This window comes from Staurois parvus, unplaced genomic scaffold, assembly GCF_062004578.1.
Source record: "Staurois parvus isolate SC_StPar_1 unplaced genomic scaffold, SC_StPar_1.0 ptg000892l, whole genome shotgun sequence".
Taxonomy (NCBI): domain Eukaryota; kingdom Metazoa; phylum Chordata; class Amphibia; order Anura; family Ranidae; genus Staurois; species Staurois parvus.
The window spans coordinates 10,044-35,202 of record NW_028318688.1 but is presented as its reverse complement, the minus strand read 5'-3'; the positions used below and the strand labels follow the sequence as shown (position 1 = coordinate 35,202).

General features: G+C 47.0%; 1 protein-coding gene across 2 annotated transcripts; it reads left to right on the top strand.

Moving 5' to 3' along the window:
- The first annotated feature begins 3,032 nt into the window (after nt 1-3,032).
- LOC149442388 (protein huluwa-like) lies at nt 3,033-10,511 on the top strand. 2 transcript variants are annotated; one of them, XM_089656150.1, is made up of 3 exons: nt 3,033-3,674; nt 6,721-6,912; nt 8,182-10,511. In XM_089656150.1, the coding sequence occupies exons 1-3, from the start codon at nt 3,048-3,050 to the stop codon at nt 8,368-8,370; spliced, it is 1,008 nt and encodes a 335-aa protein (XP_089512276.1). In that variant the 5' UTR covers nt 3,033-3,047; the 3' UTR covers nt 8,371-10,511. The 2 variants fall into 2 exon arrangements, with proteins under 2 accessions (XP_089512276.1, XP_089512277.1); XM_089656151.1 differs by having other exon boundaries at nt 6,721-6,922.
- The last annotated feature ends 14,648 nt before the right edge of the window (nt 10,512-25,159 follow it).

The window sequence follows — 25,159 nt, the reverse complement described above, 5'->3', positions numbered from 1 at the left end:
GGTTTCTAACAGCAGCCCTGCCTAGAGGGGTCAGAGAGAAGTCCCTTGTACATAGAGCGGAGGTTGCAGATTTGAACATTATTAGGATTTGGAAATAAAATAGGAAATCAATCAAATTTAGAAAGTTGACAGTTCAGACATTTCCTTTGACATCCACTTTATCTCCATAAACTTTACTCCGCATGACATTTTTAGGTTTTTTTTTTTTTTAGGTGGAGCTGAAGGAGAGGTGCCTCAGTTTGGCTTGGATTTCATGCCAGCTATTTGGGTCCGCAGGAGGTCCGACTCACGGCGCTGCCGGAATTAAACTGCCTGACAGGCACGGAAATCTAGTCTGGATTTAGTCAGTGTGGGCAGAGAAGCTATAAGTCATACATTAGTCATTGTACGCCTCGTATGATCCTATCCCTCTATACATAGCGCCCACCTGGGCCGTCTCCTCTGCTGGAGTCCATCCATCCATCCATCCATCCCCATCACAGAGATCACTGAAGGAACCAGCTACTTATTAAAGGTGTTCATACCGCGCTGAAGACTGGGAGTTCATGAGCTGCCTACCCACCGGGAAAGGGGGGACAGTAGGAAACTAGCTGGGATCCTGGGCTCCGGCTTATATAGAGGGTTTGTGTGCAGAGCTTGCACTCTAATATTCCCATCAGTCACACACTATTAATATACATTTATATAGCTCTGACATATACCGCAGTGCTGTACAGAGAAGACAGTACTAGTCACATCGGTCTCTGCACCAGAGGAGCTTACGCTCTAATGTCCCACCACAGTCACACACTTATTATACATTTATATAGCTCTGACATATACCGCAGCGCTGTACAAAGAACACTGAGCCAGTCACATCAGTCTCTGTACCAGAGGAGCTTACATTCTAATGTCCCCTGCCCCCACAGTCACATCAGTCTCTGTACCGGAGGAGCTTACATTCTAATGTCCCCTCCCCCACAGTCACATCAGTCTCTGTACCGGAGGAGCTTACATTCTAATGTCCCCTCCCCCACACAATTATTATACATTTATATAGCTCTGACATATAGCGTAGCGCTGTACAGAGAACACTGAGCCACTCACATCAGTTTCTGCACCAGAGGAGCTTACACTCTAATGCCCCCCTCCCCCACAGTCACACACACACAATTATTATTATACAGGATTTATGGCGCCAACAGTTTGCTCAGCACTTTACAATATAACGGGAGACAATACAGCAACAATACAGTTCAATACAAGAGGGATAGGAGGGCCCTGATCCTGGGAGCTTACAATCTAGGAGAATACTATACATTTATATAGCGTTAACATATACCACAGCGCTGTACAGAGATCACTGAGCCAATCACATCGATTCATGTACCAGAGGAGCTTACACTCTAACGTCCCCTCCCCCCACAGTCATACACCATTATTATACCTTTATATAGCTCTGACATATACCACGGTGTTGTACAGAGAACACTGAGCCAGTCACATCAGTCTCTGTACCAGAGGAGCTTTCACTCTAATGTCCCCTCCCCCACAGACACATCAGTCTCTGTACCAGAGGAGCTTACACTCCAATGTCCCCTCCCCCACAGTCACATCAGTCTCTATACCAGAGGAGCTTACAATCTAATGTCCCCCCACAGTCACACACCATTATTATACCTTTATATAGCGCTGACATATACCGCAGTGCTGTACAGAGAACACTGAGCCAGTCCCATCAGTCTCTGTACCAGAGGAGCTTACACTCTAATATCCCACCACAGTCACACACTATTATTATACATTTATATAGCTCTGACATATACCGCAGCACTGTACACGGATTATGGTACCAGTCCCATCAGTCTCTGCACCAGAGGAGCTTACAATCGAAGGCTGAACTTGCACTTGAATGATTTGTAGCTCCAAAAAAAGCTCAAACTTAAAAAAATCAATTGCCCTCTATGGTACCTGTTCGCGTGATCAGGTGTGACCAGGCACCATAGAGAACAACTGATTATTTTTTAGGTTTGAGCGTTTTTGGAGCTTCAAGTTATAAATCTCTTAGGTGTGAATCGGGCGGACTGACAACTCATGGGGCCCCTGAGCAATAGGGGATCATGGGGCCCCTGTGTCCTTGCCCAATATCAAAAAAGCCTATGAAAAAGGTACCAGGGGCATTTCATGGGGCCCCCTACTGACCCCGGGCCCTCGGGCAGTGCCTGAGTTTCCAAATGGTCAGTCCGCCCCTGGTGTGAATGTAGCCTTAGGTCCTGACCCCAACCACACAATATTATTATATATTTACATCACCATTCTGTGGAATCCAGTGTAGGAGTCATTCTGAGACATGACCAGCCTTGGATGAGACCCCAAATCTTCTATCAGGAATGGTCAGAGATAACTCCAAACTTTTCCCACCACCAACCATGGCAGGGATTGTGTTCCTGGCCTTCTCCAACACCTGAAGGAAGGGAATTTCCTCCTTCTCACTAATTGTGAGCCAAATCTGTGATCTGCTGACAAAAGATAGAAAGACATGGAAAAACCTGAAGATGCATCTCTATAGCCAAACACAAACAAAATACAAAGTGGAGCCACATTTTAAACAGGAACCTGAAAAACGTGGTAACTGCAATTTGCAGGCCTTCTGAAAATGCTAACTGTCTGGTTGTCACACCCATCCTCTGGCTTCAATACTTCTGAGTTGCCTTCTGAAGGGAAAGTGCAATGCTTTAATTGCACACTGGTTTCAGTCACTGACTCTGAAAGTCCTGCAGCCAGGGGACCAACATGGCAACCAGGCAACTGGCATTTTGAGAATGAAAGGTCAATGACATGGAGTGTGAAACCACTATGCCCTTGCTCTTCATTGTTCAGGACAGGCCCATGCCAGCTAATCCAAGTTCTGAGAGCAATCAATGTTTTCTAACTTCTTTGTCCAACTGCTGGCTGACCCCGATCCCAGATCCCAGGGGTGTTTTCCAAGTTTTGGGACTGACTTTGGCTTTCCACTCTCCCCTCCCCCCTTTATCCAATTCCAAATAGCCATGTATCCTGCAAATGCAATGATGTCTGTTCCTTCTTCTGTGTTTCCTTTAGCTGGGGGGGTTCCTTCCACTGAGGTGGCCCCATCGGTAGAAGAGAAGTGGATCCTACAGCCATCTCTGGCTCTCCTTGTTTTTATTCTCATCCCCTGTGTGGTGCTGCTGTTTTTTCTCAATTGCTTCCTCCTTTTCCACCGCCTTCCTTCCCCCTCCCTGAAAAAGAGGGGCAAGAGGAGAGGTGGGTCAAGGGGCAAAATTGCCTGTGCTAGAGCTGCCCACTGTAGGGTAGCACCAAGCTGCTTGAATGCCTCCAATAAATCATTGTGTGATGGGCGATGTAGTAGCGTCAGCCAAGGCTTGGAGGCCACCCTGGCTCTTGGTGAGAGCGCCCATGTGTTGATGGACACCCAATGCAGAGAATGGTATCATAAATTAGAAGATACACCAGTATTACCCTGTTCACTACACCCATCTAGGATGGTGCTCATGCCTTCCTCTTCATCAAGGTCCTGTGGTATGTCCAAGGAGAGGGATAGAAGCTGGAATGAGATGGAAGATGATGGAGGAGGCACAAGGTCATGGAGTGAGCAAGAGACCAGGCATAATGCGGCTCCCCCAAACACGCCAGCAGCAGCCATGGCCCTGGCGGTAAGTGCACTCTCTGTCCAACCAAACCTAGACTACTAACATGGTGACAAAGTTATGAGTGCTTGAGACTCTTCAACTAAGGAATACCATAAAGGCTGATGGGCACCTGAATGATATTCATTCTGCTTCAAGCAGTAATTTTCCTCTGTGGTTGAAACTCCAGCCAGAGGCTTGATTTTTGGATACTATAGCGAGATCTACAGCTTTTTTAGGAGGTGAGACCTCTATAGGGACAAGAGCCAGGGTACCGTGTGGGAGCAATGTTACATCTGTGAACATACTAACCAAAGTGGGGCTAGGAGCAGTTTATAGCGGAGTTTTGTGAGATTATTGCAGATTTGTTGCTTTGGGCAATTTCCAACATCCTCATAGTGCTTTGCATTCTGTTGTTCTATAAATCTGCAGGCCACATTGCACTGTTCTGTGTGTAGAATGTGATAGATCTGAATTATGATCATGTCCAGTGGTCGCTCATGTTGGAGGTAGAGTATAATAGTATTGTATTATGGTCATGTCCAGTGGTCGGTCATGTTGGAGGTAGAGTATAATAGTATTGTATTATGGTCATGTCCAGTGGTCGCTCATGTTGGAGGTAGAGTATAATAGTATTGTATTATGGTCATGTCCAGTGGTCGCTCATGTTGGAGGTAGAGTATAATAGTATTGTATTATGGTCATGTCCAGTGGTCGCTCATGTTGGAGGTAGAGTATAATAATAGTATTGTATTATGGTCATGTCCAGTGGTCGCTCATGTTGGAGGTAGAGTATAATAATAGTATTGTATTATGGTCATGTCCAGTGGTCGCTCATGTTGGAGGTAGAGTATAATAGTATTGTATTATGGTCATGTCCAGTGGTCGCTCATGTTGGAGGTAGAGTATAATAGTATTGTATTATGGTCATGTCCAGTGGTCGCTCATGTTGGAGGTAGAGTATAATAGTATTGTATTATGGTCATGTCCAGTGGTCGGTCATGTTGGAGGTAGAGTATAATAGTATTGTATTATGATCATGTCCAGTGGTCGCTCATGTTGGAGGTAGAGTATAATAGTATTGTATTATGGTCATGTCCAGTGGTCGCTCATGTTGGAGGTAGAGTATAATAGTATTGTATTATGGTCATGTCCAGTGGTCGCTCATGTTGGAGGTAGAGTATAATAGTATTGTATTATGGTCATGTCCAGTGGTCGCTCATGTTGGAGGTAGAGTATAATAATAGTATTGTATTATGGTCATGTAGGAGGTGTAGTGTTCTACAGGGGCGGACTGACTATTTGGAAACTCGGGCACTGCCCGAGGGCCCGGGATCAGTAGGGGGCCCCATGAGATGCCTCTGGTACCTTTTTTCATAGGATTTTTTGAGTTTGGGCAAGGACACAGGGGCCCCATGATCCCCTATTGCCCGGGGGCCCCATGAGTTGTCAGTCCACCCCTGGTGTTCTATATATAGAGTGTAAGATGATATGTCCAGTGGTCAGCCATGTTGGAGGTAGAATATAATAGAATTGTATTATGGTCATGTCCAGCTGTCAGTCATATTGAAGGTGTAGTGGTCTATGTATACAGTGCACTTGAACTGTATTATGGTCATGTCCAGTGGTCAGTAATATTGGAGGTAGAGTGTAATACAATTGCATTATGGTCATGTCCTGTGGTCAGTCATGTTGGAGGTGTAGTGTCCTATGTATTGAGTGTAATACAATTGTATTATGGTCAAGTCCAGTGGTCAGTCATGTTGGAAGTAGAATGTAATTGAATTGTATTATGGTCATGTCCAGTGGTCAGTCATGTTGGAGATGTAGTGTACTATATATAGAGTGTAATACAATTGTAATATGATTATGTCCAGTGATCAGTCATACTGAAGGTGTAGTGTTCTATGTATACAGTTTACTTGAACTGTATTATGGTCAAGTCCAGTGGTCAGTCATGTTGGAGGTGTAGCGTCCTATGTATTGAGTGTAGTATAATTGTATTGTGGTCAGTCATACTGAAGGTGTAGTGTTCTATGTATACAGTGAAATGTATTATGCACATGTCCAGTGGTCAGTCATGTTGAAGGTAGAGTGTCATAGAATTGTATTATGGTCATGTCCAATGGACTGTCATATGGGGATGTATAACTTGGACAAGGATGAAGGAAGCATGGGATATCCCAGAAAACTGGACAACTTGAGCACTCCTTGGCTATCTTTCTGAACTGTACCAAAGATTGTCCCAGAAAATCTCTATGTTGATGGTGACTATGACTTCACCCAGAGATAAAAAAGCTACACGCAGTCACAGACTTTCTCACACTGGGGTCTTTTACTCACACAGTCACAGGATCATCGGTTGCCTTCTTCCGATATCCTCCAGGCTCTTCTCAGTGAAGAAGATGCAGGCTCACGCCACCATAGGACAGCTGGACCCTTCCCCCCCAAAAACTTTCTCCTGGTGCTTTTTATTGAGCTTCTTTAGACCCAACTTGATTACAGGACCAGGGGTGGACTGACCATTTGGAAACTCGGGCACTGCCCGAGGGCCCGGGTCAGTAGGGGGCCCCATGAGATGCCCCTGGTACCTTTTTCATAGGCTTTTTTGCGATTGTTCAAGGACACAGGGGCCCCATGATCCCCTATTGCCCGGGGGCCCCATGAGTTGTCAGTCCGCCCCTGTAACCTTGTAAATAGGCCCCCCAGCTAAAGCCTTAGCTGGGACCTCAGTCTCTTCCTAACATCTCCTTCAAGTATTCCTGCCCCAGGGCAGAGCCCCTGCATAGGGGTTTCCTCCAGCAGGTTTTGCCCCAGGAAGTCTGCTGCTTCGTCAGGCCTCAGACTACTTATGGGCTTTCCATGCACCCACTGGGCATTCCTCCCAAGCTAACTAAATTTACCTAACGGCCTACACTACACTAGGAGGGTACTACAATTGTATTATGATCAGGTCCAGTAGTCAGTCATATTGGAGGCAGAATGTAATAGAATTGTATTATGGTCATGTCCAATGATAGGTCATGATGGAGGTATAGTGTTTTATTTATTTATTTGTTTGTTTTTTTCCTAGACGGTAACTCCAAAGGTAAAATTCTGCTGTAAGACCAGCACGCAGAGGAAATGCCAGAAAGGTGTTACATCCTTCACCCCACTGGGCTCGGTGTTGTTTGACAATGCTAGTAGCATTCCTCCAGAAGACCCACCCTCCTACCTCTACCATAACAGCAGTTCAAATGGCCCAGGACTGGATAGTGACTTTGGGGTCAGTGCCGGTCAGTATACGGAGGAGACCTCTATCCCTCTTGCTCTTCAGATGGTGATGCCTGGCTTCAAGACTCAAGCTAAATTATTTTGTGGGTGGGGAAGAGTTGGAACCTTTTGTTAGGCTGGTTCTGCTGTCTATGTCCAAACTGAGGAAACTTCCACTAATGACCTGTGTTGGTGACACCTCTGTTTGACAGGGTATCCCTGAGACAAAAAGTGAGGGAAAATTTCCTTAACATAGACACAGATGACAATAAGAAACTAACAAAAGTTCTAACCTTTCCTTTAGCAAAATCGAATTAACTTTTAGTTGAAGTTAAGCTTACAATTCACCCCAAAAGCAACAAGGGTTCAGAATGTGATGCACACAACCAAATCTCATGAATTGCAACCAGATCATTGTCTTATGCAGTAACAATATGTACCACAGCCTGGCACTGGACTGGGAAGGGTAATCCAGAGATGGTGCTGGACTGGGGCAAGGCCATCTAGAAATGGTGCTGGACTGGAGCTGAGGTCACCCAGAGACTGGCACTAAACTGGGGCTGGGGTCACCCAATGACAGGGTCACCCAGAGGCAGGGCCATCCAAACACTGGAGCTGTACTGGAATGGCATCATTCAGAGATTGATGGTGGGCTTGGAAAGGGGGAGGGAGGATGTATCCAGATACAGAGACTGGCAGTTGACTGGGGAGTGGGATCTGGGTGAGCTGGGGTCACCCAGAGACTGGCACTAAACTGGGGCTGGAGTAACCCAATGACAAGGTCACCTAGAGACTGGCATTGGACAGGCTTTGGGGTCACTCAGAGGCAGGGTCATCCAAAGACTGAAGCTGTACTGGAGTGACATAATTCAGAGATTGACATTGGACTTCAAAAGGGGGAGGAGGGTAGCATACAGATACAGGCACTGTACTGGGGAGGGGGGTGGTATCATCCAGAGACTGGTGGTGGACTGCAGGTGGGTTCATTCAAAGACCGACACTGGAATAGGGGTGGGTGAGGTTAGCCAGAGACTGGTGCTTGACTGGGGGGTTATCCGAAGACTGGTGCTGCACTGGAGAGGTCATCTAGAGACTGTGCTGGACCGGGGAGTATATATTGGTGGTACTAATATTGATTTTTATACGAATGATGAAAGAATGCTTGACGTTGGGGTGCAGATGCTGTACTAATTGCACAATGCTAATGGGTGATGCTAATGCTCAATTTGTAGAAATTAACAAAAAACTAATTTCACAAATAGATGTTTCTGTCGTTCTGCAGGTATCTCTTTGCACATTCTGTCCTCAGACAGTGACTCCGGCTCACACTCCTGGACTTCAGGAATGGAGTGGGATTACTACGACCCATGCTACATGCGAAAGAACCGACTCAGGAATGAAAAGAGACAAAACAATAACCTCCCAGTCATGTGCAGCAAGCAGTACTGGGTCTAACTGCAAGAACCTTTGACATGAGAAGCCAAACAGAACTCCACACCCCTCAGATGGCCTTCCTCCACTTTTCCTAAATATCACTTCCCTCTCTACCTTTTTCCCCTATAATTTTTTTCCCTGATCTTTTTTTCTGTGGTGTAACTATACAGAAAACTCCTTGTAACACAACGTTCTTCACCAATTATAAGGACAATAAATCTGTCTGATCTCCACCACAATCCCAACACTCTGCCCTCTTGATTTGTTCTGTACACTCTTATTCTGGCCCACTCACTGTTAGAGGAATGGTTCTGGCCTGTGCTTCCTGACCAAGTCCCCACTTTTCTCCTTACCAAAGATTTGCCATTGAATTTTTCCCAATCCTTCCAAAGATGGCCATTGAATTTTTCCCAATCCTTCCAAAGATGGCCATTGAATCCTTCCCAATCCTGCCAAAGATGGTCATTGAATCCTTCCCAATCCGGCCAAAGATGGCCATTGAATCCTTCCCAATCCGGCCAAAGATGGCCATTGAATCCTTCCCAATCCTGCCAAAGATGGCCATTGAATCCTTCCCAATCCTGCCAAAGATGGCCATTGAATCCTTCCCAATCCTGCCAAAGATGGCCATTGAATCCTTCCCAATCCTGCCAAAGATGGCCATTGAATCCTTCCCAATCCTGCCAAAGATGGCCATTGAATCCTTCCCAATCCTGCCAAAGATGGCCATTGAATCCTTCCCAATCCTATCAAAGATGGTCATTGAATTTTTCCGATCCCACTAAATTCACTGAACACTGAATTTTGTTTTACCTTTAACTGCCCTCATCCACTTTCACATACCTTCATTTTCATAGCCCCATTGTCCTCACCAAATAGACACTTTATCTTGGGAAGAAGGTGGTAAAGTCCTGATTTGTATCCCTATAGCCTACTGTAATTGTGCACTTATCACTCATCTTTACCCCTCTATTCACTAGTCAGCTCCCTTTACTACTGATCACACCAAGAACCCTCACCTGCCCCATCCTCCCACATAGTTTGTTATGACTTATTCCCACCTAGAAAGATGTACAGGTGGCCCTAACCCTATTTATATATTTTGCCCCCACTCACTACCCCATGCCTTTATTGCTATATTATTCTACCCCCTTCTTGGTCAAAATTATACCCTGACCCACACCTTCATGATATCATTTAGTCCCTTTTCCTTTTATTAGAAGCATATGGCCCATCCACTCATTCTCATAATGGCCCCATTACCCCACAGCATGCCCTGTACCCCTTTACTCTACACTATACCCTTGCAAGTTCCACCACACTCTGTACTGGCCTCCTCTGTCATAGTCCACATCTGTTACCATTTTAATCATCAAGTTGTCATATTTTATGTTGTTTGTTTTATTTTTACGATATGAGGAGAAGAATAATGGTTTTTGAGAACATTGATAGATCTTCTTTATAGCAAGATTATGTTTTTGGCAGAAAGAATGAACCAAGAAAAAAGAGCACACTCTTTATGGACAATCTGTCAGGAGACTGTAGGCTGCCATTGTTGGGTTCCTGCTAAAAATGGCTATCAAGCTGACCGATTGGCTAGAAATGTTAAACAGATTCGAAGTCAAGACTTGGCTGTCCTAACTTGTCTCTTGAAACTGTAAGTTGTCCCTTCAGCATTTTTATGGATCAAATGACACCACCTACCTACTTTTTTTGCAGTTTTTGGTTTGACATATGCTTTAATATCATCTCCAGTTTGGGCAGTCCATGAAAAAGCTGGAGTCCGTTGATCCATAAAAATGGTGAAGGGGCAACTTGCACTGTTTCAAGAGCATCTGTTGGATGCAGAAGAGAACTCTAGATGGCGGGTGAATTACAAAGTATCGCTCCATAGGTTGTGCTGGATGTTTGCCAATTTTTGAATTTTAATTTTCTCTCATCATGTCTGTCACCTCTTCTTCTGACCCGCCTCTGTTTATATGTTGCATTGTTCTTTTGTATGTTTTATTTATTGTCGTGTGTTTTTGGTCATTTTTATATGTTGCACGAGTATAAATGTCATTGTAAGTGTGTGACCTCAGTCATACTGTCAAAAGGAAATTATTTTAATTTGCGCTTATTGGACGTCTAATTTATTTAAAGAGTTTTATTTATTAAAGTATCCAGAGATTTTTTTTTTCCTTCCTTTTTATTCGGGTTGTACTTTACTCTGGAATGCATTGGTGGGAAGATGTATGGAAAGGATGACCGCACTGAATCATGACAAGTCGCTGGTGCTGATGGTATAAGGAGTTTAAGAAACGTCTACACGATCGGGTATATTCGGAGTAAGGGGACAAAAAGCAAAGCAGAAGTGCAATCTGCTGTGCTAACAGCAGCCAATCGGAAGCCATCTTGTACTGGTATGACTTCAGCAAAGTTGATTGCGATTGGAGGCTAGAGGTACTGCACTTGCCACTTAGGGACCCATTTGGAAAAAGTTGGCTTTTCTTCAGCGAAACGGCATGTTCATCCATTCTGGGTGCATTAACCAGTATTTGCTCAGTAGTTTTACAGATTTTCTGGTACAATGTATAAAGCTGTTGTGTGAACAGGCAAAATCCAATGGGTTTTTTTAAGCTATTTTCTCTTCTGGTTGAATGTTCTTATGTTATAGTTAAAAGGCAAAAGTTCTTAGACTATGGATGAAGGTTCTTCTGCTTTTGTTTAGGTCTATATTTGGTTGAATGAATTAGAAATGTTGTAGGCTATTTTTTTTTCTTCTGGTTGAATGTTCTTAAGCTATGGTTTCCCACATGGAAGAAAAATATATTTGAAACCTATCTTAAAAATATTCTTCCCAAATATATTGCCATATATTTGAAATGCTACAATTTTGCATATACTGTATATATAACATACAGGGGTGTCCCTAGGGTTGGTGTCACCCGGTGCGATAACACTTGGTGACACCCCCTCTGACGATCCCCGCAAAATATATTGGATGTGCGGATTGAACATAATGGATCAGACTCCGATCTATTATTCTCCCCAATCCGCAGATCCGATCCATCCTGCGGGGATCGTCGGCTTTCTTTACAGTTTACCTGTTCAAGGAACGGTTCCGGTGTCACCCCGTATAGGTTGCATGCCGACGATCCCCGCAGAATGGTTCGGATCTGCGGATTGAGCATAATGGATCGGATCCATCCTGCGGGGATTGTCGGCTTGCTTTACAATTTTACCTTTTTGTGGAGCGGGTCCGGTGTCACCCCGTGCGGTAGGTGTCACCCGGTGCAGTGCGCACCCCCCCCACACCTGCCTCGGGACTCCACTGAATAGATACACTGCATGTTGAAATGCATTTTTATTACAAATGTTATGAAAAATATTTTTAAAAATACATTTCAAATATACTGTGTCTTTAAAAACACAAATCTACATTTTTGGAATGCATTTACAAATATATGTTAAAATGACTTTTTTATATGTTAAAAAAAAAATCTGAAGAAAATATCTTTCCGCTGACATCAACCATGGGGTACTATTCATCCCACTGACACCAACTATTACTCCCCTTAATACCAAAGATCAGGTGCCATTCAGCCCCCCTAAAGTCTGAAGTACAGTAAACTGGCCCCTTCTTTAGAAAGTCTGGAGATCCCTCTATAGTATCACTGTTGGTATGATGGGGGTCCTGAAGGCCCTCCTTGTGACTCAGAAACCAAATTAAGTGCCCACTAGATAAGCTGGAGGTCAGGAGCATTTCCCTGGTGTGGAGGGTTCTGAGAGGCACAGTGACTTCTGGTTTGAATGATGCTGCCTTGTCTGGCCGAGGGTCAACAGCCTGCGGCTTTTAGCACCCCCCCCTGGGCAACCTGGAGGGGTCTGTGGAGACTTTTAGTTAGGTGGACCTGAGTGGGCCATGTCCATCGGGAGTCTTGTGCCCCAAGGGGTCAGGGAAGGTTCCTTCTTTTTCAGGAGGGGGCCATATCATATGTGCACTTTTTTTGGTTTCCCTTGGTGCTTTAGTTGCAGCATACTGCACCACAGACTCGAGGGGGGAAAAAAAATCATGGATTATAATGATTATAATTTGTTGCACTAAATCAGATGTCTCCAAACTTTCAAAACAAAGGGCCAGTTTATTGTCCTTCAAACTGCAGGGGGGCCAGTCTGTGGCCAGAGGCAATAGAAAATGTCCTGGTGTAAGTGGATGTAAACAATGCTCCATCACTGGCATCAGAGAGAGTAATAGTTCCCCATCATTGGTGTCAGTGGGAGAAATAGTGCCCCATCGTTGGGGTCAGTGGGAGGAATAGTGCCCCATCATTGGTGTCTGTGGGAGGAATAGTGCCCCATCGTTGGGGGTCAGTGGGAGGAATAGTTCCCCATCATTGGGGGTCAGTGGGAGGAATAGTTCCCCATCATTGGGGGTCAGTGGGAGGAATAGTTCCCCATCGTTGGGGACAGTGGGAGGAATAGTGCCCCAGCATTGGGGGTCAGTGGGAGGAATAGTGCCCCATCGTTGGGGGTCAGTGGGAGGAATAGTTCCCCATCGTTGGGGACAGTGGGAGGAATAGTGCCCCAGCGTTGGGGGTCAGTGGGAGGAATAGTGCCCCATCGTTGGGGGTCAGTGGGAGGAATAGTGCCCCATCGTTGGGGGTCAGTGGGAGGAATAGTGCCCCATCGTTGGTGTCAGTGAGAGGAATAGTGCCCCATCATTGGTGTCAGTGAGAGGAATAGTGCCCCCTCGTTGGGGGTCAGTGGGAGGAATAGTGCCCCCTCGTTGGTGTCAGTGGGAGGAATAGTGCCCCATCGTTGGTGTCAGTGGGAGAAATAGTGCCCCATCGTTGGGGGTCAGTGGGAGGAATAGTGCCCCATCGTTGGGGGTCAGTGGGAGGAATAGTGCCCCATCGTTGGGGGTCAGTGGGAGGAATAGTGCCCCATCGTTGGTGTCAGTGAGAGGAATAGTGCCCCATCGTTGGTGTCAGTGAGAGGAATAGTGCCCCCTCGTTGGGGGTCAGTGGGAGGAATAGTGCCCCCTCGTTGGTGTCAGTGGGAGGAATAGTGCCCCCTCGTTGGTGTCAGTGGGAGGAATAGTGCCCCCTCGTTGGTGTCAGTGGGAGAAATAGTGCCCCATCGTTGGGGGTCAGTGGGAGGAATAGTGCCCCATCGTTGGGGGTCAGTGGGAGGAATAGTGCCCCATCGTTGGGGGTCAGTGGGAGGAATAGTGCCCCCTCGTTGGTGTCAGTGGGAGGAATAGTGCCCCCTCTTGGTGTCAGTGGGAGGAGTAGTGCCCCATCGTTGGGGGTCAGTGGGAGGAGTAGTGCCCCATCGTTGGGGTCAGTGGGAGGAATAGTGCCCCATCGTTGGTGTCAGTGGGAGGAATAGTGCCCCATCGTTGGGGGTCAGTGGGAGGATAAGTGCCCCATCGTTGGGGTCAGAGGGAGGAACTATGCCCTACTGTTGTTGACGGGGGGGGGGGGAGAAATAATGTCCCAAGGGCTGGATAAAAGCAAGCAATAGGCTGCAGTTTGGAGACCACTGCACTACAAGTCTACAAAGACTGAGTCCCCATACTTTAGAAGTCCTCTGTGCAAATGAATTTTGCTATGTTGGGGAAATGGTTGCCATTAGGTCACGTTCACACCTGCTAATGCACCCGACACCGACTAAATGCGAGAACTCCAGCAGGGGTTCTTGATGATTAGTTGTGGGAGACAGCCCCATTGAAAGCAATGGGAGGCTGCAGGCTTCTGCACCTAATCGCAGTCACTCGCCTGTAGTTGCTCATGTATAAATCCTATGCGGGTAATTGGCCCTGCACGGAGACTGCCCGCATGTAATCGGCGTCAGCTGGATTCCCAGGCATCAATGCACCCTTATGCAGGCCATACATGGGTCGAATTCTGAACAAATATTTTCTTTAGAAAATTGGAAATTTTGTGCATCTTGTAATTCAATGGTGCCACTGATTTCAAAATCTTACCCACCCAGCCTTCGCTCTTACCAACCAAGCCTTCAATTTCACCTCGTGTTGCTACAGAAAATAATTTTTGGGGCTGGTGCGAAATTTGAAAGAAAATTCTCAGTTACGATTTTCGATTGAAAAATCTTCTGGAATTTGATACATGTATGGCCTACATTAGACTTTTTTTTTTTTTCTGTAGGCGTCTGATAAGAGGTGGACTCCAGTGCTCTTCATTGTGATAAATGATATTTGACTTCCCTATTGATCAGTAGATCACATGTGGACAGCCCTATAAATAGCTTGTGCCATCGGATGAACTTCGGCAATTAGTCGCGGGTGACATTATTGGGTGGAGGTCAGTACAGAAGTCAATTGGTGTGATGCTTAGAAATTACAGTAGCAATCAACAAATTTTTTTTGATAGCATGGGTCATGGAGAATTGAGCTGAAGAACTGCCTTTGCGGCTTAGAATATCTAAACCCGAGGACAACACTGTAATATCACAGCTTACCAGTGCTTAGAGGTGGTGGCTGCATTAGTATTCTTTTTTGAGTATTTTTTTCTTTCCCCTTTTTCCTCAGATATCCAAAACCTTTGTTTGAGATTTCCTTTTAGAGTTTAGGACATTACAAAGTTATCATCCCTCCTTCTCGCAGTGTACTACAAAACACCTCCCTCTTTATGGAAGGGGGTGTTTGTTCTGTAGACCTATCTTTGGGTGACAATGCTTCTTTTCCAAAGATACAGCAGAGTGAGTGAGCTTTGTCACTTATTGGCAGGATCATCAGGTAAAAATGAAGGATAAAACTAAACTAATGCAGCCTTTACATCTAGGGACCAGTACACTCCAATAGATTACTATGTTTTTGTTCTTGGGTTTTATATACACTATATTGCCAAACGTATTGTCCCCGCCCTCCAAATCATGGGATTCAGGTGTTCCAATCCCCTCCAAATCATGTGATTCAGGTGTTCCAATTCCCTCCATATCATGTGATTCAGGTGTTCCAACCCCCTCCATGGACACAGGTGTATACAATCAAGCCCCTAGGCATGCAGACGGCTTCTACAAACATTGGTGAAAGAATGGGTCGCTCTCAGGAGCTCAGTGACTCCAAGCGTGGTCCCGTGATAGGTGGCCACCTGTGCAATAAGTCCATCCGTGACATTTCCTGGCTACTAAATATTCCACGGTCAGCTGTCAGTGGGATTATAACAAAGTGGAAGCAACTGGGAACAACAGCCACTCAGCCACCAAGTGGTAGGCCACGTCACATGACAGGGCGGGGTCAGCGCATGCTGAAGCGCACAGTGCGCAGAAGTCACCAACTGTCTGCAGAGTCAATAGCTAAAGACCTCCAAACTTGGTGTGGCCTTCAGATGAGCCCAACAACAGTGCGTAGAGAGCTTCATGGAATGGGTTTCCATGGCCGAGCAGCTGCATCCAAGCCTTACATCACCAAGTGCAATGCAAAGCATCGGATGCCGTGGTGTAAAGAGCGCCGCCACTGGACTCTAGAGCAGAGGAGATGTGTTCTCTGGAGTGACCAATTACGCTTCTCTGTCTGGCAATCCAATGGACGTGTCTGGGTTTGGCGGTTGCCAGGAGAACGGTACTTGCCTGACTGCATTGTGCCAAGTGTAAAGTTTGGTGGAGGGGGGATTATGGTGTGGGGTTGTTTTTCAGGGGTTGGGCTTGGCCCCCTAGTTCCAGTGAAGAGAATTCTTAAGGCGACATTTTGGACATTTTCATGCTCCCAACTTTGTGGGAAGAGTTTGGGGATGGCCCCTTCCTGTTCCAACATGACTGCGCACCAGTGCACAAAGCAAGGTCCATAAAGACATGGAGGAGCCAGTTTGGGGTGGAGGAACTTGACTGTCCTGCACAGAGTCCTGACCTCAACCCCATAGAACACCTTTGGGATGAATTAGAGCTGAGACTGTGAGCCAGGCCTCCTCCCCCGACATCAGTGCCTGACCTGACAAATGTGCTTCTGGAAGAATGGTCCAACCTTCCCATAGACACCCTCCTAAACCTTGTGGACGGCCTTCCCAGAAGAGTTGAAGCTGTTATAGCTGCAAGGGGCGGGGCCAACTCAATATTGAACCCTACGGACTAAGACTGGGGGGCCATTAAAGGTCATGTGTGTGGAAAGGCTGGCGGCCCAATACTTTTAGCAGTATGGTGTATGTTAAAGTGATTGTAAGGCTGTTTTTTAAAATAAATAAACTGATTATCCTTACCTGCTCAGCGGTGTTACACAGACCAGCCCTGATCCTCCTCGGGTCTCCCGCCGGCATTCCTATCCCCTCCCTCCTGCCCACAAAGCAAACAGCTTGCTATGGGGGCACCAGAGCAGGCAGGCCACTTCTGTGTGTCCATTCACACACAAATGTGTCTCGGCCCCACCCTCCGCTCTCTCCTCTTTGGCTCACTGCCTGTGATTGACAGTAGCATGAGTCAATGGCTCCAACTGCTGTCTCAGTCAATGAGAAGGGAGAGACTGGGGACAACCGACGGGCTCATGCACATCGCTGGATTGAGATGGGGCTTAGGTAAGTATTAGGGGGGGCTTCTGCACACCAAAGGTTTTTTTTTTTTTACATAGAATGTATGAAGGTAAAATGTCTTTACAACCACATTAACCAGTTGCCGACCACAGATAGCCGAATGATGGCTGCACTGCGGCCGGCCAGTTCTGTAACATGTGCAAGCATGTAAGCATGGAGGTCAGCTGTAAAGTACATGGTGAACCCAATCATTAAAATCCCTCAAACTTTCATAGGTCAAAGCAATTTCCAAAATTGTTGACAATCTTTTAAAATCTGCAGTTTCTTGAAACACTCCCCCGGTGCTTGTGCCATAAAGGTTCTTGTTCAGAAACGTCATGTTGTGGGGTGACAATGGTCTAACAGAGGATTTCTCAACCAGGGTCCATGAAATCCTGGGGTTCCTCCAGAGGTTGCTAAGGGGTTCCTTGTGTCTGGTGTGTTCCTTGGCCTTCATGATGCTGTTTGTTCACTAATGTTCTCTAACAAACCTCCGAGGGCTTCACAGAACAGCTGTATGTATACTGAGATCACTTGACACACAGGGGGACTCTATGTACTAATCAGGTGACTTCTGAAGGCAATTAGTTCCACTAGATTTTAGTTAGGGGTATCAGCGTAAATGGGGCTGAATACAAATGCACATTTTTTGGCTGTAACATGACAAAATGTGAAAAATTTCAAGGGGTATGAATACTTTTTCAAGGCACTGTAAATTTAGAAAAGCAGCGGTCTTCTATAATCAAAAATCCATTAGGAGATTCCAGTATGATGGCGATTTACTGTACAAGCCTGCACCGCTCACCACCAACTCTCCTGCAGACCATGGAAGATTTCTACATAACCACACTGCCCTCTGCTGGAGTTTGGAGGGATGGCTCTTCCAAGCTACTCTGCAAGAAACATTAGGACCCGTTCACAACAGAAACTGTGCATTTTGGAAGTGCAGTGACATGCATTTGACGCACATGTTACACACATTTGCAGTGCATTTTTTTTGCTAAACCTTTTGAGGTCACTTCCGTCTTCTTTGGACTTTTATTTGCACTGCGCAGCAATATATTTTTGTGCATTAACATTCATTTTCATACATTTCTGTGGATTTGCAGTGCAGAAAAAAATGCTGTACTTCTTTCACTGCTCCGCAATAGTGTGAACTATGCCCATAGAATAACCTGAATTTTGGACTGTCTATGAGGTTGGGGTGCACTGCATCCAGTGTGAAGTGCATATATAGTGAAGGAAATGCGTATTTGTTCCCCTGCTGATGTTGAATGTTCGCCCCTCACAAAGAAATGATCGGTCTAACAATGGAATGTTCGGTGTAACACTGAGAGACAGAATACAACAACAAATTCAGCAGAAATGCGTCTAACAAATGATGACTGATCTGCATGTTCATGAGGGAAAGAAGGATTTGATCCCCTTCACAAAACATGACATAGTACTTGGTAACAAATCCCTTGTTGGCAATCACAGAGGTCAGACGTTTCCTGGAGTTGGCCCCCAGGTTTGCATACATTTCAGGAGGGATTTTGGCCCACTCCTCTTGGCAGATCCCCTCCAAGTCATTACGGTTTGGTGGCTGATGTTTGGCAACTCGAACGTTCAGCTCCCTCCACAGATTTTCAATCAGATGAAGGTCTGGAGACTGGCTACGCCACTCCAGGACCTTAATGTGCTTCTTCTTGAGCCGCTCCTTTGTTGCCTTGGCCGTGTGTTTTGGGTCATTGTCATGCTGGAACACCCATCCACCACCCATTTTCAAGGCCCTGGCTGAGGGAAGAAGGTTCTCACCCAAGATTTGACGGTACATTGCCCCGTCCATCGTCCCTTTGATGCGGTGCAGTTGTAGTTGGGGTTCCCCTTGCAATGAAGTTGGCCTTTCTTTTAAAATGAGGGAAGCCTTCGAAGTGGGTGACCTCATATAGTGAATTTATCTCAGGGCTGTCTGTCTGGTGTTGGTCCATGAGAATACATGCACGTACCAAACTGGGGACTCTTTGAGAACTGGGAAGTGGTATAGAGTGCCACCCTCTGAAGGAATCCCCCTGATGTGAGCATTTCAGCATGGTCAAGGTTCTTTCCCTCCAAATTTGTTCTAGATTCCCCCCATACTGAAGAGCAATATTATGATTGGACAGTTAGGTCCCATGCATGTTATGGTTTGTATAATGGTCACTCGCTGGTGTGTGTTGGGGAAGGGCTGTTTCCTTTTTACTTTAAAATGATAAAATAGAGAAAAACACGTAATCATACTTTATGCGCCATACTGCATGGACACGTTACACAACAATGCAGACATGTAACAATACATGCATGGTGTGAACAGGGCACATAGCCCTCGCAGTGATCATTGCAGGTAAACACACCTGGTGTGAACGAACCCTTAGAGCCCATTAACACCAGATAGAGTTGATGCATTTTTTTTCCCTACTCATCTTTTCTGTTTTTCACTAGTTTTGCATTTGGCCAGGGTCAGTGTCACGACTGGTAGCATGAGGCCATACCTGGACCCTACAGAGGTTGCACAGGCAGTCCAACTCCTCCAGGATGGCACATCAATACCTCCCCTTGCCAGAAGGTTTGCTGTGTCGTCTCCCAGCACAGTCTCAAGAGCATGGAGGAGATTCCAGGAGACAGGCAGTTCCTCTAGGAGGGCTGGACAGGGCCGTAGAAGCTCCTTAACCCATCAGCAGGACCGGTATCTGCTCCTTTGTGCAAGGAGGGACAGGATGAGCACTGCCAGAGCCCTACAAAATGACCTCCAGCAGGCCACTGGTGTGAATGTCTCTGACCAATCAGAAACAGACTTCCTGAGGGCCTGACATCCTCTAGTGGGCCCTGTGCACACTGCCCGGCACCATATAGCTGGATTGGTATTTGCCATTGAACACCAGAATTGGCAGGTCCGCCACCGGCGCCCTGTATGTTTCACAGATGAGAGCAGGTTCACCCTGAGCACATGTGACAGACATGAAAGGGTCTGGAGAAGCCGTGGAGAACGTTCTGCTGCCTCTAACATCTTTCATCATGACCATTTTGGTGGTGGGTCAGTGATGGTCTGGGGAGGCATATCCATGGAGGGACATACAGACCTCTACAGGCTAGACAATGGCACCCTGACTGCCATTAGGTATCGGGATGAAATCCTTGGACCCATTGTCAGACCCTACGCTGGTGCAGTGGGTCCTGGGTTCCTCCTGGTGCACGACAATGCCCGGCCTCATGCGGGGAGAGTATGCAGGCAGTTCCTGGAGAATGAAGGAATTGATACCATTGAATAGCCCCCACGCTCGCCTGACCTAAATCCAATAGAACCCCTCTGGAATGTCATGTTTCGGTCCATCCAACGCCCCCAGGTTGCACCTCAGACTGTCCAGGAGCTCAGTGATGCCCTGGTCCAGATCTGGGAGGAAATACCCCAGGACAACATCCGTGGTCTCATTAGGAGTCTCCCCCGATGTTGTCAGGCATGTATACAAGCACATGGGGGCCACACAATATACTGAGGGCCATTCTGAGTTGCTGCAATGACATCTCAGCAAAATGGACTCACCTGCTGCATCATTGTTTCAGTTTGATTTTTGTGGTGTCTTTGAATTCAGTCCTCTGTAAGTCGATCATTTTCATTTCCATCAAATGGGGCGTCCTTACCTTCCTCACCCATCACCCCGTCCATGGCAGTATAGAGATCCAGCAGGAGATTTCTCCCCATTGAGATCTGATGGGTTTTCAAAGGGTTCCTTTCATTTTTTTTTAAGCAGTGAATATATTTAGTAGTAATGGTTTGTATAAAAAATATAGGGTAAGACTCCTAGATTGTAAGCTCCCAGGAGCCGGGCCCTCTGTGTCCTCTTGTACCAAATTGTATTGTAACTGTACGGACTCCCATTATATTGTAAAGTGCTGAGCAAACTGTTGGCGCTATATAAATGCTGTATAATAATAACTTTACCCGTATATGTATAAAACCGCCTTGTTTGCACCTGAGGGATGGGGCATTCTAGGACAGTGAAACACATTGGATGTTGATTTGAACCGATAAAGATGGACTGTATTATATCTCATTTTTATTTGGATATCATTTGCAGCGCTCTTCACAATTTACCTCGATGGTTTGATCGAGTTATAGTAATGGTAACTTTGGCTTAGCCCCGGTTCACACTCATGCAACTTGCAACACAGAGTCACATGACAAGTGGAGACAATGGTGGCCGTTCAATGGCAACTCAAGTGGCAGAGACTTTTAAGGAGGTTCCTGCACTACTTTGATGCGACTACAATGTTGCAAGCAAGTTGAACTGGAAAACACATGACAATGGGGGCGCAGGAGTGTAAGCCGAGGCGTAAACTAGAAGTAAACTCAGGATCACAATCTGAAAGGAAGTCAAAAATCACCTACTACACCTTTAAGAAATACCATCCTACTTGTAAATTTCCCAAGATAACCATGCACAGAATAAGAACCATGGCGGTCCATGCAAGCCCCAGGCACAGAATAAGAACCATGGCGGTCCATGCAAGCCCCATCCACAGAATAAGAACCATGGCGGTCCATGCAAGCCCCAGGCACAGAATAAGAACCATGGCGGTCCATGCAAGCCCCATCCACAGAGTAAGAACCATGGCGGTCCATGCAAGCCCCATCCACAGAGTAAGAACCATGGCGGTCCATGCAAGCCCCATCCACAGAGTAAGAACCATGGCGGTCCATGCAAGCCCCAGGCACAGAATAAGAACCATGGCGGTCCATGCAAGCCCCATCCACAGAGTAAGAACCATGGCGGTCCATGCAAGCCCCATCCACAGAATAACAACCATGGCGGTCCATGCAAGCCCCAGGCACAGAATAAGAACCATGGCGGTCCATGCAAGCCCCGTGCACAGAATAAGAACCATGGCGGTCCACGGAAGCCCCGTGCACAGAATAAGAACCATGGCGGTCCATGCAAGCCCCGTGCACAGAATAAGAACCATGGCGGTCCACGCAAGCCCCAGGCACAGAATAAGAACCATGGAAGTCCACGCAAGCCCCATGCACAGAATAAGAACCATGGAAGTCCACGCAAGCCCCATGCACAGAATAACAACCATGGAAGTCAATGTAAGCCCCCTATACAATGAAACCACCAACCGCTTGGCTTCACTTTATCACCAATAGTAGCAGCCCACCACTGACGCCATAAGGAAATCCTTTGCCCGCCAATTGAAGAGACCCAAACCTCTCTTTAGTATTAACATTGACGTCATATTGCAGGCTAGAGCATGTCACATCACCCCCACAGATTCCAGGATTGAAGTATACCAAGATCACCACAGGGGTTGCGCATGCACTCTAATGCGCTGTAAAAGGGCTATGTACCCTGTTCACATCATACTAGTTTTTTTGGTGGATTTTAGCCCAATGGATAGACTTTTCATACAGGATAAAGTTTATTTGATGACTTCTGCTTTAGGAACGGAGTTCCTGTGGACGGGGTGTGTGTGTGTGGCAAATGTAATCTTTTCCATTCACACTCAGTGCTGCTCAAACGCATAAGTTGGCATACAAAATGAAGCATTTGACAAGAAAGGCTACATTTGGCTGCAATCAAAACACTCCCCAATACAACCTGCTGTGTGCAAAGAAATGCAACCCCCATGCGCACAGATCGGCAGGCAAGCGGCTGGTAACTGCTGAATCTGTCAGGGGAGGAGCTGGGGAATGATGCTGGAACAGTCAGGCTGCGGCATGGAGCGCAAGCTGTCTCCTGGAACTAAAGTCTCCCAAAGACCTTCATCCGCAGGAGATGGGGGACGATGATGGGGCACTATTCCCCCCCACTGATGCAGCCTGACAGTTCTGGCATCATTCTCCAGCTACTCCCCTGGCAGATCCAGCAACTGTCAGCCGCTTGCTTGCCGATCTCTGCCCACAGTCCAGCCGCTTGCCTGCCCATCTCTGCACACAGTCCAGCCGCTTGCCTGCCGATTTCTGCACACAGTCCAGCCGCTTGCCTGCCGATCTCTGCCCACAGTCCAGCCGCTTGCCTGCCGATCTCTGCCCACAGTCCAGCCGCTTGCCTGCCGATCTCTGCCCACAGTCCAGCCGCTTGCCTGCCGATCTCTGCACACAGTCCAGCCGCTTGCCTGCCGATCTCTGCACACAGTCCAGCCGCTTGCCTGCCGATCTCTGCACACAATCCAGCCGCTTGCCTGCCGATGTCTGCCCGCAGTCCAGCTGCTTGCCTACCGATGTCTGCCCGCAGTCCAGCTGCTTGCCTACCGATCTCTGCCCGCAGTCCAGCTGCTTGCCTACCGATCTCTGCCCGCAGTCCAGCTGCTTGCCTACCGATCTCTGCCCGCAGTCCAGCTGCTTGCTTAACGATCTCTGCACAGTCCAGCCGCTTGCCTGTGCCTGTGCTTGCATTACTTTCTCATTTCTCTTTTTACTTAACAGCCTACATTTGGATGGGTGCGCCCTTTCTCTGTTCATTTCTTATATATGTATTAGGTTTGTCAGGACCAGGGGCGGACTGACAACTCATGGGGCCCCCGGTCAATAGGGGATCATGGGGCCCCTGTATCCTCGCCCACACTCAAACCACACCGAAAAAAGCCTATGAAAGGTACCAGGGGCATCTCATGGGGCCCCCAGGCAGTGCCCAAGTGCCTAAATGGTCAGTCCGCCCCTGCTCAGGACCTGTTTATAAGAAGCACAATCTTCTGTTCCTCTTCGGCATCACATCTTCTAGAGTGATTTTTGTTCCCCCCCCGCCCCCATCTTTTTTTCTTTCCCACATTAGCAGTAACAGGCAGCGCTACGGTACAGGAGTTGGTTATTTCACGCTGGATTACTTCACCGTTCTAGAACACCATCAGTGGGGCTTTTGTAGACAATATTTCAGCCTGGAATTTCGCTTGAACATATTGTATACATGTTATTTACCCATAAAACCCATCCTTGTGTAGACATTCAAAAGACTGCTGCTGGGTGCCGCCATCTTGGATGTGATGTCAGCACTCCATACCAGGGGTGTCAAACTGGCGGCCCTCCAGCTGTTGCGTAACTACAAGTCCCATCATGCCTCTGCCTTTGGGAGTCATGCTTGTAACAATCTATCTTGCAATGCCTCATGGGACTTGTAGTTTGGAGGGCCACCAGTTTGAAACCTGTGCTCTATAATATCCCCCTTCACTCCTTCTCGGTAGCGATATAAACGTTTATGTAGGAAGGTGAAGGGAAGGGTAGAGGAGCTGTGCCAGCACAGACAGTAATTAGACGCTCCCAGAAGACGAGAGGGCTGTGACACAAGGAGGGAGGGGGGTGAGAATGGGAATCAACTCTTCCTTGAGGAGTTACATTTTCCAGCAAGTTCAGTGGCACATTGCAAGTGAAGAAAAAAAAATGTATGAAAATGAAAAACACTGCAATTAAGCTTTTAAAATACTTAAAGTGGAGCCCCACCTAAAAGGGGAAGTTCCGCTTTAAGGACTGCTCCCCCGCTCCCCATTAAGGACTGGCACATTTGGGGAGCGGGTACCCGAATTTGCCAGGTACCCACTCCCACTTCTGGTCTGATAGTCTAGGCCAGTGGTAGGCAACCTGCAGCTCTCTAGCTGTTGTGGAACTACATTTCCCATGAGGCATTGCAATATTACAAAACTGACAGTTACAGCTATGACTTGCAGAGGCATGATGGAACTTGTAGTCCTGAAACAGCTGGAGAGCCGCAGTTTGCCTACCCCAGGCCTAGGCGACCAGAAGCAGGTGTCCTCCCTCCCTCCCTGTAGTCTTTTAGGACATGTGACAGGTCCCAGAAGACTACAGGACCATTCATGAAGCGAGTGCAGCACTACTCGCACATGCGCAGTGGGTACCCGGCTGTGTGAAGCCGCAAGCTGTCACAGCCGGGTGTCCACACTGAAGATGCCGGCCTCCTGGAATACAGGACGGTGAAACGGGCTTCAGGGGACACACCGCGGGACCGAGGGACAGGTAAGTGGCTGTTTTTTAAAAGTCAGCAGCTACAGTTTTTGTAGCTGCTGAATTTAATTTTTTGACAGGGTGAGTGGAAGTCCGCTTTAACTTTACCTGCCATTTTTATTGTTGATGGCAGGGATCCTTTCAATGCAAAATAATCACGCCTGTACAGCAAAGTGAGGAAGTTGTACCTTCTAAAGCAGGGGTAGGCAACCTGCGGCTCTCTAGCTGTTGTGGAACTACATTTCCCATGAGGCATTGCAGCACTACAAAACAGACAGTTACAGATATGACTTGCAGAGGCATGATGGAACTTGTAGTCCTGCAACAGCTGGAGAGCCGCAGGTTGCCTTCCC

What these genes read in the sequence shown, in the direction of transcription:
- LOC149442388 (XM_089656150.1), top strand. Translation starts at nt 3,048, where the DNA reads ATGATGTCTGTTCCTTCTTCTGTGTTTCCTTTAGCTGGGGGGGTTCCT. An exon ending in CAGCAGCCATGGCCCTGGCG is followed by an intron (nt 3,675 to 6,720) that starts GTAAGTGCACTC and finishes TTTTTTTCCTAG; the next exon opens with ACGGTAACTCCAAAGGTAAA. An exon ending in GACTGGATAGTGACTTTGGG is followed by an intron (nt 6,913 to 8,181) that starts GTCAGTGCCGGT and finishes GTCGTTCTGCAG; the next exon opens with GTATCTCTTTGCACATTCTG.